At 49.0% G+C, this 17,830-nt stretch overlaps 6 protein-coding genes across 6 annotated transcripts; 2 read left to right on the top strand and 4 right to left on the bottom strand.

Annotated features, from left to right (window-relative positions):
* Positions 1-31: 31 nt before the first annotated feature.
* On the bottom strand, positions 32-2,288 carry I303_104448 (uncharacterized protein; the record flags this gene model as incomplete). Its single annotated transcript, XM_018407871.1, has 8 exons — positions 32-221; positions 474-690; positions 775-893; positions 990-1,203; positions 1,304-1,462; positions 1,564-1,771; positions 1,850-1,983; positions 2,078-2,288. The coding sequence occupies 8 exons, from the start codon at positions 2,286-2,288 to the stop codon at positions 32-34; spliced, it is 1,452 nt and encodes a 483-aa protein (XP_018263082.1).
* A 589-nt stretch (positions 2,289-2,877) lies between these two features.
* I303_104447 (uncharacterized protein) lies at positions 2,878-7,603 on the top strand (the record flags this gene model as incomplete). The annotated part of the gene is made up of 6 exons (XM_065968959.1): positions 2,878-4,094; positions 4,173-4,574; positions 4,646-4,971; positions 5,042-5,379; positions 5,471-5,629; positions 5,717-7,603. 6 exons carry the CDS (start codon positions 2,878-2,880, stop codon positions 7,601-7,603), a joined length of 4,329 nt encoding a protein of 1,442 aa, XP_065825031.1.
* Positions 7,604-7,929: 326 nt separating this feature from the next.
* Positions 7,930-9,651, bottom strand: I303_104446 (uncharacterized protein; the record flags this gene model as incomplete). Its single annotated transcript, XM_018407873.1, has 8 exons — positions 7,930-8,118; positions 8,310-8,443; positions 8,543-8,753; positions 8,897-8,978; positions 9,071-9,183; positions 9,292-9,369; positions 9,440-9,479; positions 9,566-9,651. 8 exons carry the CDS (start codon positions 9,649-9,651, stop codon positions 7,930-7,932), a joined length of 933 nt encoding a protein of 310 aa, XP_018263084.1.
* Positions 9,652-10,188: 537 nt separating this feature from the next.
* I303_104445 (uncharacterized protein) lies at positions 10,189-12,645 on the top strand (the record flags this gene model as incomplete). Its single annotated transcript, XM_018407874.1, has 2 exons — positions 10,189-10,485; positions 10,597-12,645. 2 exons carry the CDS (start codon positions 10,189-10,191, stop codon positions 12,643-12,645), a joined length of 2,346 nt encoding a protein of 781 aa, XP_018263085.1.
* Positions 12,646-13,088: 443 nt separating this feature from the next.
* On the bottom strand, positions 13,089-14,800 carry I303_104444 (S-methyl-5'-thioadenosine phosphorylase; the record flags this gene model as incomplete). The annotated part of the gene is made up of 6 exons (XM_018407875.1): positions 13,089-13,154; positions 13,429-13,648; positions 13,799-13,910; positions 14,060-14,505; positions 14,625-14,682; positions 14,767-14,800. The coding sequence occupies 6 exons, from the start codon at positions 14,798-14,800 to the stop codon at positions 13,089-13,091; spliced, it is 936 nt and encodes a 311-aa protein (XP_018263086.1).
* Positions 14,801-15,237: 437 nt separating this feature from the next.
* Positions 15,238-17,566, bottom strand: I303_104443 (uncharacterized protein; the record flags this gene model as incomplete). Its single annotated transcript, XM_018407876.1, has 3 exons — positions 15,238-15,690; positions 15,769-17,245; positions 17,316-17,566. 3 exons carry the CDS (start codon positions 17,564-17,566, stop codon positions 15,238-15,240), a joined length of 2,181 nt encoding a protein of 726 aa, XP_018263087.1.
* Between the last annotated feature and the right edge of the window lie 264 nt (positions 17,567-17,830).

Genomic DNA, 17,830 nt, shown 5'->3' with positions numbered 1-17,830 from the left:
TGTGTATATGATGCGCGCTTTCGATCTGCGACTAAGGGACGGATGAGTGGACCACTGGAGGTGGACCTCTTTTCCCAATGGTATTAGAATTGCCATTGCCATTGACGGTGACGGTCTCTCCTTTGATCTTTTTGCCTTCTTCACCCTGGACTTCCGTCAGACCGTGCTTGTGCGCAGCCTCTTTTACATGATCTCGCTTGACTAACATTCTTGTCCAAGCTCTAATCATCATCCCATCATCCCAAGCACTCGTCAGCAACCCTCCTTTGTACTTTTTACGTTCGTAGTCACTTATCACGAACTGAGAATAACGGTTTGCGGCATAGAATCAGAGAGTAAGATTGATCATTGAGCGTCGGGCAAGAAGGATCGAACACGCCGACCAACCGTTTCGCGGATCGAAACTAAGAACGATGAATGATAATGAGGCGAGATTGTGGGTTGAGGATTGGGGATCGAATGGAACAACTCACCGTTCATATTGCACAGCAGGCGAAACAGCCGCCCCTAGTTCCAAAGCAGCTTTCAGAGGAAAATCGATATTCCTCAACACTTCTCGAGCAAGGAAGACGACATCCGATTTTCCTTGTTCGATGATATCATTCGCCTGTTCAGGCTCCGTGATGATCCCGACTGAACCGACTAAGATGTTTTTCACGTGTTGCTTGACGTGTTCGGCAAATGGTAATTCTAGGATCATCGCCAATGCCCATGATTCAACCCCATCAATCTCGCAGCTCCTCATCGGATCAGACGTTGGCTTGCGTGACTCACGATAAGAAGGACCGACTTTGACTTTCTGTCTCAGGTCATTACCCCCCGAAGAAACGTCGATCAAGTCTACGCCGAGGTCGGCGAGTTTCTGAGTGAGTATAGTAGTTTGCTCGATCCCCCTAAGTCCCAAATCACCATCAATATCGATGTCAACATCATCATCTTCAGCGCTTGAGCTGGCGCTCTAGGAGAAAAGATGGGAGGAAGACACTCACCACCAAGCGTAATCGCCATTGGCCGATTTCTCCGGACCAAGATCCTCTTCTAACCAGTCGGTAGCTGATAATCTATAGAAGAGCGGTTTGTCCCATTTCTCCCTGATCAACTGGGCAAGCTCCAAAGGCAGTCTAAGTCTATTTTCTAGGGAGCCGCCGTAAGAGTCGGTCCGTTTGTTGGAGATTGGATCGACAAATTCATGTAGCAAGTATCCTATTAAGAGGATACGACCAAATCAGCTTGCGAATGTGCGATACTTACTAGAAAAACGAAAGAGACAGAGCTAGCGGTAGAGGTAGAGGATGTGACTCACCGTGAGCACCGTGGATTTCGATGAAATCGAATCCGATTTTCTCGCATCGCTCCACAGCCTCCAAGAAGGCTTTCTTGAGGTTCTCGATGTACTCCGCGGAAGCCTCGACGGGGTTAGGGAATTTGCCTTCGTTGAATGAGATTGCTGATGGTGCTTGGACTGGATTGAATCAAATTATTGAGTCCGGTCGAAGTCAGCATGATGAACCCCTTGATTGGTGACTGAAGTTTCGCTTATGCCTGAGTTCGTGCTCAACTTACCATTGTTTGGCCAACCTCCGTTCTCTTCGCCTACCACCGTACCGCCTTGGTAGCCTTCGTCCTCGATAACTTGTCTCAGAGTCCAAGGAGCAGGAGTCGAGGCTTTTCTACCTGCATGAGCAAGCTGGATACCGATAATGCCTCTCAAGCCATGGACATAATCTACGACTCGTTTTAATGGCGCAATTTGGGCATCTTCCCATAGACCCTGTTTCACCAAAACAACATACATATCAGCAGTCCTTCGGGATTCGATCCCTGGACTATTAATGAGGGTACTACGTACCATATCTTCGGGGGTGATCCGTCCTTCAGGGACAACGGCGGTAGCTTCGACCATTATGCTGCCCCATCCTCGCATAGCCATAGATCCGAGGTGCACTAAATGATGGTCGCTCGCTTTCCCGTCTTCTGATGAATCTATTGAAGGAGGCAGCTCACCTCAGTATGACGTTCACTGGCTACAAGCTGGAGTGGCTGGCTGCCGAAAGAAGTCAAACAGTGAGACACTCACATTGACACATCGGAGCAACCCATGCTCGATTAGGGAACTCTACACCCCTGATAGTCAGTGGCTTGAACAGAGCCGGAGGATCTTGGTTCTGCTTGTACTCCTCTGGGTTGAGCAGGGATCCGACCGGCTGAAGCTGATCAGCTAGGTATTCATGGTATCCTTCTACCTTTTTAGGCCCATGTGGGAAGATCGGTTGAGCTGATTTCGTCATTTTTATGTTTATGGATTCAGAGATGGCCTCGGTAGTCTTCACCTGTCGACGCTTTTGGTCTTGGCGGTTGAGCTATACTATGAAAGATGATGAGAAAGAGACTTCGCCGAGTTTGGCCTACAAACCTATTTATACATTTCCACCTCGTCCATTGACTTTGGTTATCTTTCTCGCTGAATAATGATGCCATCGCTTCTCCTGTTAATCCGGAAATCCACCTCCACAAGGATCAAGCCTATTTAACAGATCGGCAGAGAATAAATAGGATTTAGCCGATCGCTTATCCTTTGACTTAGTAATCAAAAGTCACGTGCATCGCTAATGTCGGTGTTTCCCTCTATCCCACGTGTTACCCCTCAGCCTTACAACCGTGGGATAGTCCTCTCAACCGTAAACACTGACCGGGCCAAAGGATATGTCGTAATTTCCCTAATGTTCTCGATTTGGATTTGGGCTTGTTGACATAATGCGACTCTCACTTTGAGGAATAGCAATCGATTCTTGTATACTTTGATTGCTGTATCATTGCGCCCAGTAACATTATACATACAGAGAATCATCTTGTCAGGGTGCATGTGCGACATGGAGGATGTCCCAACACGATGTCACTCCTCCCCCTCCTTCCACATCTTCGACATTCCCCCTTTCCTCCCCGTCATTCTGGACCGAAGCAGCAGCGACCGTCCTTCCTTCACCACCTTCCGGAGCTAGCAAACGATCTCGGCCTGCTTTTGAGCTCAGTTCTCCTCAATCAGATTACACCGAGCTCCTCGAAGTCGACGTGGACGAGCGGAAGCCAGACCTCAAAAGGGGTCGATATGATTCCCCTTCAACCTCAAATTCGACCACCCTAGCGTACTTGCCCAAGAGATCGGACTTTATGGCTCAAGATGACCCTCATGGATATCTTGCTAATCCGGAATACGCCCCAAATGCTTTCGGAGATATAGGTGACTATATGCGCAAGAAGGAGATCAAGGTACAAACCCAAAACAGAGATATCGCTTTGGCTGCTGCTCAGTCAAATTTACCTCAGATCTTCAAGGGATTATCATTCTATATCAATGGGAATACCACACCGCCGATGGCGGAGCTTAGGAAGATGATCTTGCAGAGAGGCGGAGAAGTGCGACCTGTGTTGAGAAATAAGGGGATGGTGAAATTTATTATTGCTCCGATGTTGACGCAGAGTAAATTCAGGGAGTTCAAGAATTACAAAGTGGTAAAAGAGGGTTGGATCACCAAGAGTTGCGAAGAAAATAGATTGCTAGACTGGAGGATCTGGAAATTGCAAATCCAGGGTGGATGGGAAGAAGAATCGAGAAAAGGTTTAGAAGCGTTCATGAAGTCTCAACAAACCCCAAGTCAACTGGTCCCAGTGCAAGACGATAAATCGGATAAAGTAGAGAAGGACGACTTCGAACCCTTACAAGCAAATCTTAACGGCCTCAAGGAAACACCGGAGGGCGAGGGAGGAAACGTTGCGTCAATGAGGCGAGCGAGCCCGATCAGGCTATCAAGCGCAACCCAATCGCTTCTCGCGCCTTACCGTCCACCAAATATACCCATAAGTCCTCAGAAGCCGCCTCAAGCCAGCGAAACGCCTAAAAGGGAAGAATTACTCGCTCCAGCTCCTGCACTTCCGGCAAATGTCCATAAGCCAGAAGGCGCATGGGAGTATTACTATTCGAAAGATTCGAACGAACATGCTGCCCAAGCATTGAAGAACGATCAATGGAGGTTGAAAAATACAGCTGAAAGAGGTAATGAGGGTGGATTCATCGACGGATACTATCAGAACTCAAGGTGAGGTCAAGCGCGTGTTTTTTCCACGACGCGCATGCAGCTGGGACGGTGGAATACCAATAGCTGACGCTGATTTAGGTTACATCACTTGGCAACTTGGAAATCCGAGTTGAAAGTGCTTGTCGCAGCAGCACAGAAACGTTCAGAGGAATTATCGTTATCCACCCCATCTTCCAATTCGATATCATCGTTGTCATTCGCCAACTCCGCTTTACCGTCTATCCGGAATGGGAATCTCACTGCTGGCGAAAAGGTGATTTTTCACGTTGACTTCGACTGTTTCTTCGTGTCTTGTGGACTTGCGACTCGTCCTCATTTGAAAGGAAAACCGACGGTGGTCTGTCATTCTCAGGCTGGCAAGACCGCAAGCACCTCGGAAATCGCTAGTTGCTCTTACGAAGCGAGAGCGAAGGGAGTGAAAAATGGTATGAGTCTAGGTAGAGCTCGGACTCTTGTAGGAGATGATCTTGAAACGATCCCGTAAGTCCACTATCTTTCGCATGGATCAAGACCAAAAGGTGCATCTCAAGCTAATTTACGCGGCGAGGTAGATATGAGTTCGAGACGTACAAGAAGTACTCCCTCGCGTTTTATACGGTTTTGATGGGGTATGCGGATGACTTGCAGGCGGTCTCTGTAGATGAAGCCTTGATTGATGTGACTAGCGCTGTCAATGCTAAAGCCATGGCCCCGGAAGGAGCGTCAGAAAGCGATCACGATCCCCTGCCTGCGGACGGTTCAGATGACGAAGAAGAGGATGATGGTCCAGACAATGATGCGAAGAAGATTACTAGATCAAGAAGGCCTCGTGATCCTGCTATCGAAGTGGCTGAGCAGATCAGAGACGAAGTCCGTAAGCTCACAGATGGATGTGAAGGTGAGTCTGCTTTCCCATTTTCCTGTCGCGACCTCTTTCTGATGTGTTATGATGTGCTGTGCATGTGCAGTGTCGATTGGTATATCGCACAATATCCTCCTGGCGAAATTAGCCACTCGTTCAGCCAAACCAGCAGGAGTAGCTCATCTCGTCCATTCCGATATACCAGCCTTCTTGGCACCGCTGGACGTGGAAGATTTCCCTTCTATAGGGTATTCTATCAAATCGAAAATCAAGGAGAAATTCGGTTCCTCCAGCGTGGCGGACCTTCTGGAAATCAATAAGCTTTCTTTCCAGCGAGTGCTGGGCCCAAAGACCGGGGAAATGCTGTTCGGGTATCTTAGAGGGATCGACGAGCGGAAGATTGAGGGTGATAAAGTACGGAAAAGTATTAGTGCCGAAATGAACGTGAGTGTCAGCTTCTTTTCGCTCTCCGGCTAAGATAGGTCGAATCCTTAAGGAAGTCAAAAGGATAATGTTGATGGTAAGAATGAGGCAGTACGGTATACGATTCAAGAATTCGGATCAGGCTGAAATCTGCATCAATGATCTGGGATACGAAGTTGCGAAACGTATGCAGAATCTCGGTGTGAAAGGTAGACAGATCACCCTGAAGTTGATGAAACGACATCCTGATGCGCCAATCGAACCGCCAAAAGTGAGTGAACCACCTCTTCTTTACTTTGACCTGAATGTCATTATGATCCCGATTACGGTGGACCAAGGAGATTGACGATATGTGTAGTTCCTGGGCCACGGCTGGTGTGAAACCTTCAACAAGTCTTCACCTATATCCGGCCCAAGAGGTAATCCCACAGACGATGGGGAAATACTAGCAAGGGAAAGTGTGAAACTTCTCAAAGCGCTGAACCTGGATCCGGTAGAGCTAAGGGGTGTAGGTATACAAGTCACCAAGCTGGATACGGAGGACAAAGATAAGACTAAAGACCGTGATCCTGGCCAAGGTAAATTGAGCTTCGGATCTGGGATTAAACGAACGACAAATGCGAAAACGCCTATTGCGAAAGCGGAAGATTTGCCTGTCAACATCGGACAGGATGCACGCCGTCCCGATGAGTCTGACGTGGTACCAGGTGATAACGTTCCTCAAGTCCAGCATCGGGTCAGGTCACAGTCTAAGTCGCCTTCAACATCTCCAAGAAGAAGTAGATCGCCGTCGATCGATGATGGCGAAGCTCAGGAGCGATCAATCAGCCCACAAGCCGAAGCTGAAGCTGAGGCTGGGCCTTCTCGTCTTCCTTTGCCTCTACCTTTACCCGCTTCGCCCGGAGCAGAACAACCGGGAGTCGACCCGTCGTTTTTGGCTGCATTACCGCCTTCTCTGCAGGAAGAAGTCAAGAGGGATTATCAAGAGCATCAAGCCAGAGAGTTGGAGAGAGAACGGAGCGTCAGTGTTGCTCCCAGTGTTAGTCGAGCGGGCTCTGAGCGGCTCGACTCTAATCCTCCAGATGATCGGAGCAGAGAAAGGGAGAGGGAGAGAGTCAAGTCGACTGTCTCGCCAGTGAAAGGGAAACATGCAGCAGCGCATATCACCCGACAGTTGAGACCGAAGCTCAAGACACAGTTGAAAGTGCATCAATTAAGTGATCGACCGTTATTTAGCGCTTGGAACCGGGCTCAGCACAGGGAAGGTGGAGATGAATGTCGAGTGGACATAGTAGATCTTACGGCTTCATTAGACCAAGATCCAGATCAGGACCAAGGTCGAGGACTGGAAAGGGAACAGCAACGGGAACAGGAGAGGGAAGAAGAGATTGAAGGATACAAATTGAGTGAATTGAGGGAATTAGGTATCGATCCGGAAGTTTTGAACGCTCTTCCGGCTGAAATGAGGCTGGAGATTGTTGATGAGGAAAGGAGGAAAGTGGGTAGAAGGAGGGTACTACTTCGGCCTGGAAATGGGAGAGGCAGTAGGAGGGAGATGTCAGCTTCCGCTTCGGTATCACCTTCGAAATTTGCTGGTTCGCGAGTCCGAGGTGGATCTATACCGCCTCAGAACGGGGTGTCGTCAAACACAAACACAAACACAAACACATACACAAACGCGAAGATGATGAGTGCGAAAGATATTGCTCGATACACGATCAACAAGTCACTGAAACAGAAACCGACCCTGTTCAAATCGGAAAGAATAGAGGATATCCTGGTGGTGATTGAACGATGGATAGAAAGTAGGAATTGCACTCCGCCTGCGTCGAAAGATAGTGAAAAAGTCAAGAATTGGTTAATCAAGTCTTTGATTACCGCTGGTTCAAGCTCAGGCTCGGGTACAGGTTCAGGTTCGGGTTTAGGTGCAGGCGCAGGTGCGGGTCTAGGTGGAGTGGATAATGTTTTGGAGATGATGCGGTTTATGCGGATGGTATTGAGGGAGAAATTCCCTTTGCAAGAGGACATGGTCCTTTCTTCTTCTACACCATCCAACACGGAGCCTGAGACCGACATGGATACCGATGCTCAAGGGCCTGGACGAAATGGACACGCAGACGAGGAGGAAGAAGGTGATGAGAACGAAAATCGAGTAGGCAAGGCTTGGTGGAATGTCTGGAAAGTCTACAGAAACGAATTGCAAATCAAAGCCAAGGAGCTGTTAGGAGCCGAATTGAAGATATAGCCAGAACACGGCAAACGGAGTGGAGTATGCGGAATTGCTTATACCTTGATTCGGATGTCTTGTTTTATCAGTATCAGTGAAAATTATCAATCTTGTAGCATACCTAGTCATACTACTGTTGTTGTATGTATCTCCGATGCATTGTTCTGCACAATACACATCAATCAGGACTCACCAAGCATCTCACAAAACGACGCAAGTGTTCTTATCTATACATGTGAATGCTGTGCTATCTGAATAATAAATATTTTGAGCTTCTACATACGTACGGGCTCAACGGGCTCTCTCCAACTAATCTCCCGTCCGCGTCTGAGGAAGGACGACTATTACAACTCGGCCAAAACACCCATCGCTAGGCTCTGAGTGACCTGTTCGCCCATCGCTTTCTCGGCAGCTTCGCTCAGATGTCTCTTCGGATCCAATTTACCCACATGACGCGTCTTGAGTTGTTCGGCGGTCATAGTCGATTCTTCTTGGACGGATTTTGTGTATGACGTAGCGAGTTTGAGCATTTCCTACGGTCAAGGAATTAGGTTAGTATGTTTCTGATTCTGATTCAACCTCATAGGATTTTCAAGGGGAAAACTGGGAAACAAGGATAATGTCGAAGAAACAAGGATAATGTCGAACAAACACGGAAAGTCGAATACCCAAAATCAAATGCAGTGCAGAGCAGCAAAGCAGTTGTTGATGAAGAGAGACTCACGTCGACAGCTTGTTTGTTGCCTTCTTTCATCTCTTCGAAATCCCTCAATTTGAGGCCCTCGGTCCATCCTCGCTTATGCAAGTTCAACAACATGCCTTGTTCTGCTTCAGTCTTCTTGTAATCTATTGCCAAACCTACAAAGGCGAGAACACAAGATCGTATCAGCATCGAGATCAGGGGTTGTCATAAGGGTACAGGAGTATGAGCAGATATCGTTGCATTGGAGCACTTACTGTAGTAATGCCTGTTCAGACCATGAATCAAGGCTTGTATAGACGGTTTATTCAAATGACCTATATTACTGGTCGTCTGTCGAGATTCTTGTCCGGTAGCCATGGATGCTGGATTTATCGATCGGAAAGCGTCTATCACTACTTTTCCTCGTACTGATTGGATTGGGTCGATGACTACGGCTACTGCTCGAGGATGCAGTTGTTCGAATGACTGCAGGTTGACATCGGTGATTTTCATGGTATGGAGTTGAAGAAATTAGACACAGGAGGGACAAAAGAGACGACGGGAGAACAGGTACCTGATCAGCTCCAAAAGGATCTCGCTATAGGAGAAGCAATATGAGGAAGACGCACCTGTTGAGTGTTAATATCGACACTCGATAACCAACAGCCGAAACCTGGATGCGAGTGATACCAACCGACTACCATCTCGGGCCTAGTCATGAGAGACGCTTTGTCAGCTATTTGCACTCCTAGGGTCTGTGCTGCACTGTCCCGCTGAGATGAGGGGTGCGGCAATGGACCCACCTTCCGGTTTGCTTCAGCATATCCAGCATCTTAGTTTGGAATACGTGGTCCACCGATTCTACCGTCACCGTCGTACCTGACTGAGGCATCGCGAAGACGTCTACGCAAGAGATCTGGGCTCATTTGTATAAATCAGCTGGAATCTGAGTAGGATCTAAAAAGAGCAGCGAAGCTGATAATCCCTTCCAGGCAGAGGAGAGCGAGGAAGAAGGAAGACATACCGTATAATCGTCCACGAATTCTCCCAACATCAAACCCATGACTTCCATAGGCACTCCCGCTCGACCATGTTTCAGCATCTGCGCATCGCATCACCCAGAAACCATGTCAGCCGCTATGACTCGTCCGTTCCAGCTGAAGGCAGCTCACCTTCAGTAGTGCTAATGCTGATATATGGACCGTTTCACCGCTGCACGGTTCAAGGTTGAGCGATATGTGTATGTAAGCTGACGAGTCTCAACGCAGCAAGGGTTAGCTGCGGGTCAGACGACTTACTTATCCGCAACTATGGTCTCTCCTTGAGGATTCGGACCTCCCATCCCCGCTCGTCCACTCTGCATCATTCTGAGTATCTGATCCATCTTGATTTGCTATTTGCTGAAACGGACAATATGCTAAGCTGGTTGCTCGGCCTGAGATTGTTTGCTGGCGATGCTCGTTAATCTCGTTGAGAGGGATACTGTGATTCCTGCAGGTCAGTAGAGTCGATAGATGGCCTACTGTGCTTTATTCTTACTTTGACTTGAATGAAATTGTGACCAAGTTGACCAGTCAAGTTGAAGATGATGATCGAAACGCGTGAGCGTCATTCAAGCTAGCATCACTCAATCCCGATATGATTGCTTCCGTGAGGCCTCATTGATCCGCAAAGGAGTCCTATTTAAACCACGTGTGATGTCGCTATCAAATCACTTGGACGAGATTAGCTTCGGCAGTTGGCACGCGATATCATACCCGTGTAATATCCATAGCCCACCATCATCAAGAGGGCAAGCAGTCATATCCCATCATCCATCAATCAGACAAGCGTACAACACCATCAACAGCACAGCAGCACTGTATCCCCAGCCTAGCGAGATCCAACGAGCTCGGATTCCGCTGACATTTTCCTACCGAACATGTCCCTCTCGTCAGCTACCACCCTCATCTCTCCGACCTCGACCAAGGCAGCTACCCCATCAGCAACGGCCGGAGCTTCTTCTTCCTCCCACGCTCATCATCCGCAGAGGAGGTCCTCTGTCCATTCAGCTCATGGTATGAAGCGCAAACCGTCTACGCACTCTGCTCATGGGCATCATGGACATTCCAATAGGCGGTCAAGCGAGGGGGAGCACGGTAGGAGAGCTTTAGCTGCTGGTCTGGCTATGCACGCTTTGGATACTACCGATGCGGTAGTCAAGAAGAAGAAGGAGAAGGTTAGTTTCCTCGATGATAAATGATGACCTCATGACAAGCATTTTCAAGTCTAGTATAGTATAAGGACTTCGAGCTGATCATTGTGCACTTGGTCGGGGTTGCCCTTGCAGCGACCTTTACCGAAAAATTCCAGATCAGATACTCATCTCCCTCGCCTATCCCGTACGACATCCATAACATCGAACACATCTCACGATTCTCACGGGCGACGACCCTCTAGAGGAGGACACAAGCGATCCGAGGAGTCTATCTCAATAGTGCAGGACGATGGCAAGGAAGTGGAGGTGCCCGGAGCGGATGATGGGGAAGAAGAAGGTTGGGAATCTGGGGATGGAGGTGGCGACCAACTTGAGATTTCACCTGAAAAATCCAAACGGGGTAAATCTCGTGCGGACTCAAGCCAACAAGCTAGGAAAGGAAGTACATCATCAGGCATGAGAAGAACAGTTAGCGATACCTCGGCTGAACCTCCTAAATCCAACGACCCAATCATCAGCGAGATCCTAGATACCAAGAAAAAGGTCATAACTCCCTTAGATGCGCCGCATCCCCCTGCACTTACGCAACGAACAACAGGCTTTGCAGGGACGACTCAGCAGCCTGATCCAAGCGTGCCCGCGCAAGAGCCGCATCCCGTCGTGACTCCCGGACCTATCAGGCGGAATACTTCGGCGAAGAGCTTGGTGGGACCAGTCGCTATGGAGTCTACTACCTCTACAGATTCAGCCCCGCCTCAAACCTCGAACAGGCCGCCGAGTACAGATAGGGCCGGCTCGAAAGATAGGTCCAGGCCCGATGCTTCAATCAGAGTCAGGTCAACTGAGGGCAGTGGATTACCCAAAGCCGAAACCAGCGAGCCCTCCGACAAGGTATCGACATCTCCATCATATCCTTTCCCGCAAATGCCAAGCGACCCAGCATTGCAAGGTCCAGGTCCAGGTCAAGGTTCGTCTCAAGGCAAATCGCAGCAAGCAACAGAATCTCGTCAAAGACATGCATCTCAGGCTGCTCCAGCACAATCATCCGGCTCTGGCTCTGGCTCTGGCTCAGGACCTGCTCGTTCTCGACAAACATCACAACAACATCCTCAACTACGCCACCGCTATTCGAACAGCTCATTACGGTCTATCCAGTCTCTCCGCGCCCCACCTCACCCACTCAACTCTCCGACAGGGTACAGAACTCAACCCACCACTGCGACCTCTCGGCCCGGCTCGATGTTCGGCTCTCCCACCAAGGCGGATGCCCGTCAACGAGTCTCGTCGATGCATCATCCTCCCGTTCCTCAGCCTCAGGTAAGCTACGAGATGGCGAAAGGACAAGGATGGGACGGCCCTATACCTGAAGAGGATATTCCGCGTAACCTGTCGAATAGTAATACCAAGAACAGTAGGATGAATTCAAATTACGCTTCAACTTCATCGTCGACCGCAAATGCGAATTCGGGTAGACCGCAATCCACACGAAAGGATAGTATTTCATCGATGCGATCCATCTTCGCTCCACTCACCGCACCCACATTATCTTCCCCTGCGCGCTCTAATTCAGGTCAAGGCGGGAGGCGGAAAACGGCTTTGGAAGCTGCGGCCCAAGCTTCCAAGATGTCTAGTACGACGGATCCAACGACGTATCACAATTCCCTGGGACACGCCAATATCCCTGAGACGGTTTATCTCATTTCGAGGTTCTTGCCGAGTAACAAGAAGGCGAGAAGACCTCGATGGGAGATGAACCCTGCCGATCTCCAAAATCAAAACCAAAATCTCCCAGAAAATGAGCATGAGAATGAGCATGGAGAGGGAGAGGGAGGAATGAGGGTAGGATTGACTAATGGAGATTATAGAGAATCGCATGAGAGCTTAGTGAAGACCCTTAAGGATTTATCTTTATCAAGCGCGAATGGAGATCAACAAAGAAGAGGAGGTGGAGGGTTGAATAGGACGTACTCGTCGTCGATGACGTATAACAATTTGTTGTCCCCTTCAACAGGACTAGGTGTAGGAGAAGAAGGATCAGGAGTAGGAGGGATAATCAAGACTACGAAAGAAGGGTATGGTCTAGTGGTGAAAAAGGGTCAAGGGGGAAGAACGCCATTTGAGATGAGTGTACAAAGGTGTCTGGCTCAACGACCAGGAGGTGGGACGGGGCTTGGGTTTTAGTGGATTGCAAAGAACGGTGATTGGTGATTGGTGTATGGTGTATGGTGGATCGCGTTTAGGTGAATCGATGAACAAGATTGGGACGAGTTCGAGCGGAGGAAGAATGGACCTCTGATCTTGGCAGAAAGGGATGATTCGGAGAAAGCCAATAACTATGTACAGTATTGAACAATCAGCTTTGATGAATTCACCATCAGGGTTTTCAAAGGATGGAATAAGAGTAGACTCTTGATGATTATGTTGTATATTCTACGTGTTTGATGCCAGACGCGATATGAGAACAGAATGTATATCCCATACATAATTGTGCGACATGACAATTCTGCAGGTATGAACATTAACATCAACGTCTGGGTTGAGTTCTAGTCTAGTCTATCCTATGTTATACTGTCTACTTCTCCACAGACTAACGAGACATTTTCGTCTATTGCACTCTAGTCTATCTATTGTTCGTCCGCGAAATAAGGCAAGATGTAGGCGAACTTCTTTCGGGCAGCTTCAGGTTGAGACTGCGACAACAAGTCGGATTGGTATGTGTCAGTAAAGTTGCGTTTCATGTCCTGTGATGGGATGAACAGAAAGTGGGTCAGGCGCAGGTTCAGGCTTAGGGTCTGGGTCTGGGTCTGGGTCAGGGGAACGAGGAAAGCAGTCAAAGTGAACGGAATTGTACGAGAAATTTTCGGTTAAGGTGGAGAACCCAAAGAAGCGAGCGAGCGACTTTCGAAACAGGAGAACAAAGAGGAAGAAACGAAGAGTGGTCAGAACGTCATGGCGGAAACTCACCTCTAATCGAGTGATACAGGCGTATTTCATAGATCCTTTAATCTCATTCAAGACTTTACCCTCGGCGACAACATCGTGCACGTCTTGAAGGATGCCGGCTGCAACGGCTCGAGAGTTGCCGGCGTTGGTATGCAGAGTCTTGATTACCTCTTCTACGGTGACGGGGGCTTCTCCGACTCGCCAGGCGTCGAAGTCGGTGGAAGTGCAGATAAGGGTGTAGCTACGAGATTGAAGCTTGATCAGCATGACTTAGCTCTCGCGACGATGATCGAGAAAGTGTGGTGTGTTGGTACGTATTATGATTTCGACAGTGGTTCTTGGATGACAGGGTAATCAAGAGGGACTGGAACAAAACGGAAGATAGACTCACTCGAGCTCAGCTTCTCTAGCAAGTTTGGCTTCTGGGATGACCGACATGTTGATGATGTCTCCTCCCCATTGTCTGTACATGAGCGATTCGGCTCTGGTCGAGAAAGCGGGGCCTGGTCGATCATCACAGAAGTCGGCATTAGCATCTCACAAGACAACTTGTCCCCGTTAACCTTGATGAGGCAGCACGATATCTTTCTCCGCGCAAGTCGACTTCTCACAATCTCCAAATCTCGACCTTAGAGGTCGGTCTCAGACTCACCTTCCATACAAACAACAGTCTTCCCAGTATGTACCTTCACCTCGCCCTCGGCCTCACTAAGGATCTTCTGGACTTTGGGAGCGACAAATTCCGAGAGTTTCTTGGAGAACGGTTCCCCGAACATCGAGTGTACTACCACACCTTCACCCCGGAAGAACGTATCTTCTCTAATGCCTTTCGTCCTGTCGATGATCTGGTCGGGAATGATGAAATGCCCAGGAGCGATCTCTTCTCTGAGGGAACCGACGGCTGAGAAAGCGACGATGGCTTCTACGCCGATATGTTTCAGCGCAGCGATATTAGCCCGCCCGGGGACCTCGGTGGGGGTGATCGTGTGGTGCGCCCCGTGACGCGAGATGAATGCGATCAAGGCGCCAGAGGGGAGGGAGGAGATGGTTATGGGCGAGGAGGGTTTGCCCCATGGTGTAGTGATATCGAGCTTTTTACTAATTCATCACGAAAAGGGACGAGACAAGTCAGCTCCAATGGCGATGTGATCACGGATGTCACAATGCGAAGATACTCTGCGAACCGAGAAAGGGAGTCTGAGAGATGAGTCACTCACACGAAAGTCAAGTTGTCGAGGTGGTACAACCCCGATCCACCAATACATCCAACAAGGACTATATCCCGTCATACATTGGTGTCAGCTCTGCTGCATTTCAATCACTTGGTAATTTGGAGTATGCGAATCACGGGTGACATACCTTTTTCATTAGGTTCCAATTGACCGAAAGACATCTTGAGGTATCTACTTGGGATATTCGATTGAGGTAGCTTGATACGTCTGACAAAAGACGTAAGCATACAAAGAGACGAGTGAATATCAACGACAAGAGTGCGAAAGGAAAATGTTGCTTACTCCTCATTATTAGTGGAAATGCAATATTAATGTCGTGCTGGTGCCTGAAAATAGAACGCTTTGACCGAGATCCCCTTTGCACCGTAAAGTAGCCGTCGGTCAATGTTAATGACACACGCACACACGTTCATGCTTCCAATTCCGCACTATGGTCGTGGTCGTGATAGCGAGCTGGCTATGGAGATGAGCAGTGTGAGTGTCAGACACGAAGCAATGTGCTGGTCGTGATCTTCGACTTATGCTCAATCGACAGGTACTGATTAAGCATCACACAGAACAATGCATTATATATCTGACACATGTACAGTACAGCGTCCTACCCACCTACAGAACCCATAGCTTTCTTCAACCTCGACCTGAGGACATCATCTCTACTTTGCGTCCCTGTACCGGTCCCCGTTGATAACGTACTTCCACCTGCACCCGCACTCGCACTAGCCAATGCACTGACATTTGTGGTGCCCACTAGACTGGGATTCTCTTCGTGACTGTCTTTCGATTTTACCCTAATCAGATCAGCCCCAAGGACTTTCGGCTTCGCAGCGCCCAATTCCTCAGTCTTCGTGGCTAAGCCAACAGGTGGAGCGGCTTTTGATTTTCCAGGTGTTGTGGTAGTAGTGGTCGAAGTGGAACTATTCCGAACAGGTGTAGAGGCAGAAGAAGGAACGATCAAAGGAGGTGCTTCTGCTTGTGCTTGTAATTCCGATTTGAGCTTTATGCTTGTCTCCATCAATACCGCTCGTCGAGTCCATCGGCGTCGTCTTGTGAACTGGGGTGACGCAACGATCAGTATTTTGAAAGTCTACTGGATGTGAAGTCGAAAGAGAGAGATAAGCAAGCAACTCACTTTGCCCAAACCTCCTTTCGCGCCCATACCTTCCCATTTATTATCCCCATATACCCATCCATCAGTATCCGTCGCATCGTCTTTGTCCACTATGACCTCTCCCACCGGGATCTGCACGTTCACATTGACATTCCCGCTCTGCGAGCTGTGACCGTCATCTGCATTATGATGGTGATGGTGTGATTCATCGCTTGTTTGGGACATCGTTCTAGCTCTGAAACTCGTCGTATCGGCTGACTGTTTTCTAGGTGAATTACCTTGAGCACTGCCTGAAGCAGGTGCTGCACGCGCTTTGAGACGTTCTAGGCCTTTTGTAAACGCTTGTTCCGCTATAGACTGGGCTCTTACACCTGGCGAGAGGGTTTCTTCCGTCGTTGAAGGTGGAGATGATCCGAAAGTCGATATGAATGATGTAGGTCTACTTGAGCTCCCTCCCCCTGCAGGTCCAGAAGCAGAAGTAGAAGTAGACCCTTCTTTCTGCAACGAAGGGACGTTGAAGCCTCCGTCATCCGGGATCGTGGGTGACGCTTGTATAGTCCCTGCAGTGGTAGAGTTGGAATTTGCTAAGCCTGGACCTTGTTTGACAATTAACCACTCGTCATCTAACCATTTCCAACTGGTCGTGCGCAGTACCCTACCTGCGGGATCGTTGAGGGTCGGATCAGGGGTAATGATGGAGGAAGGAGGGGGGAGGGTGAATGATTGAGGAGGAGAGACGGGTTGTAGGTGATTATCGCACCACGATGGTCTTTCATTCGGTAATAAAGCCGACGTCCAATCTAAACCCATCCACCATCGTTGATTCTCGTGTAATTCGAATTTGAAGTATATCGGCTCTTCCGCTTTCTCTGCTGCATCTCCTTCATGCTGGGTCTCATCAGAGTCGTCAAGTGCCGATCCGGAAGGTAAAGAGCCGCTACTACTACCGGCGAATTTGGGTCTGAAGGAGAAGGCCAGGGATGGTCTGCGCGAAGTCGTCCATTTCGACTTGAGCCATCCGGTAGGCGAGAAATGGGAGAACGAAAAGCGGTAAGACGTCTCAGGAGGAGAACCGAAGATGAATAGGAATATCAATGCGAGTGATCTTCGGATGAACAGCGATTTCGAGAGGAGGTCGGTCAAGTGAGCGAGGGGCGGTGAAGGTAATAACAATACGATGGAGCCGAGGATACCTAAGAGGCTTTTGTAGCCTATGATATGGCCTAATGCGATCCATGTAATCCATAAGACGACAAGTCCTCGAGCCAGGCGCACAGGACCCAGCTGTCGGAATCGTTCGTAGCTGGCGCTCGTTTTGTTCAAGGGGGAAGGAGGCAGAAGGGCGTAGATTGCGTTGATATCTGATAAAGTGATCAAGAGGGTATCGGAAGTTGAGGGCTCGTGAATTGTGTTCTTTGAGGGTTGTTTCGGGAGAGATCGATGGCGAAGCTTCTCGAGCGGTAAGAATGGGATGAAGATCAGAGCTGGTAGGAGGTACCTGTGATCCGAGTTGCTCGTTAGACAGATTATCCATAATTCCGGGGTACGGAAAGGTGACGCAGACTCACCTGAATGCATGGCTTGAGCCGAGACACAATGCCCACCAAGCTCCGACGATCATCCAGCTCTGTGCCCTCCTACCATTTCTCCAGAGTAATATCTCCAGCGTTGTCCGGAAGAGCGATATCGGTCGGGCGAACAGCACGAGGAGTCGAAGAAAGGGGGCAGGAAGGGAAGAGACGAGTTCCGAAGATTGGAGAATTATAGGTGGATTAGGGTCTACCGATATGCCCTGCGAGGCTGGGTTCGGAGGTGCCATCTTACCTAGTCTCTTTATCGGTCCCTCATCCTCTTTGATCACTGCCTTTCATATACACAAGCACAGGATGTCAATGACAGAGAAGGACTGGTTTAAGGCCAGCCAACGTCATCCACAGCACGGCAGACGACCAATTCACTCATCACTCGTAGTTTACCGAATGCCGGTAAGAAACGGAATCAAATATAGCTATCAAGATCACGGTGCCCCGCGAAATAAAAGATTTTTGGGTCAGCCAAGCGGCAAAATAAAGAGTAACCTAAG

Source organism: Kwoniella dejecticola, chromosome 5 (genome assembly GCF_000512565.2).
Source record: "Kwoniella dejecticola CBS 10117 chromosome 5, complete sequence".
NCBI lineage: Eukaryota > Fungi > Basidiomycota > Tremellomycetes > Tremellales > Cryptococcaceae > Kwoniella > Kwoniella dejecticola.
The sequence above is the reverse complement of the archived record's forward strand: the minus strand, read 5'-3'. Positions and strand labels throughout refer to the sequence as shown.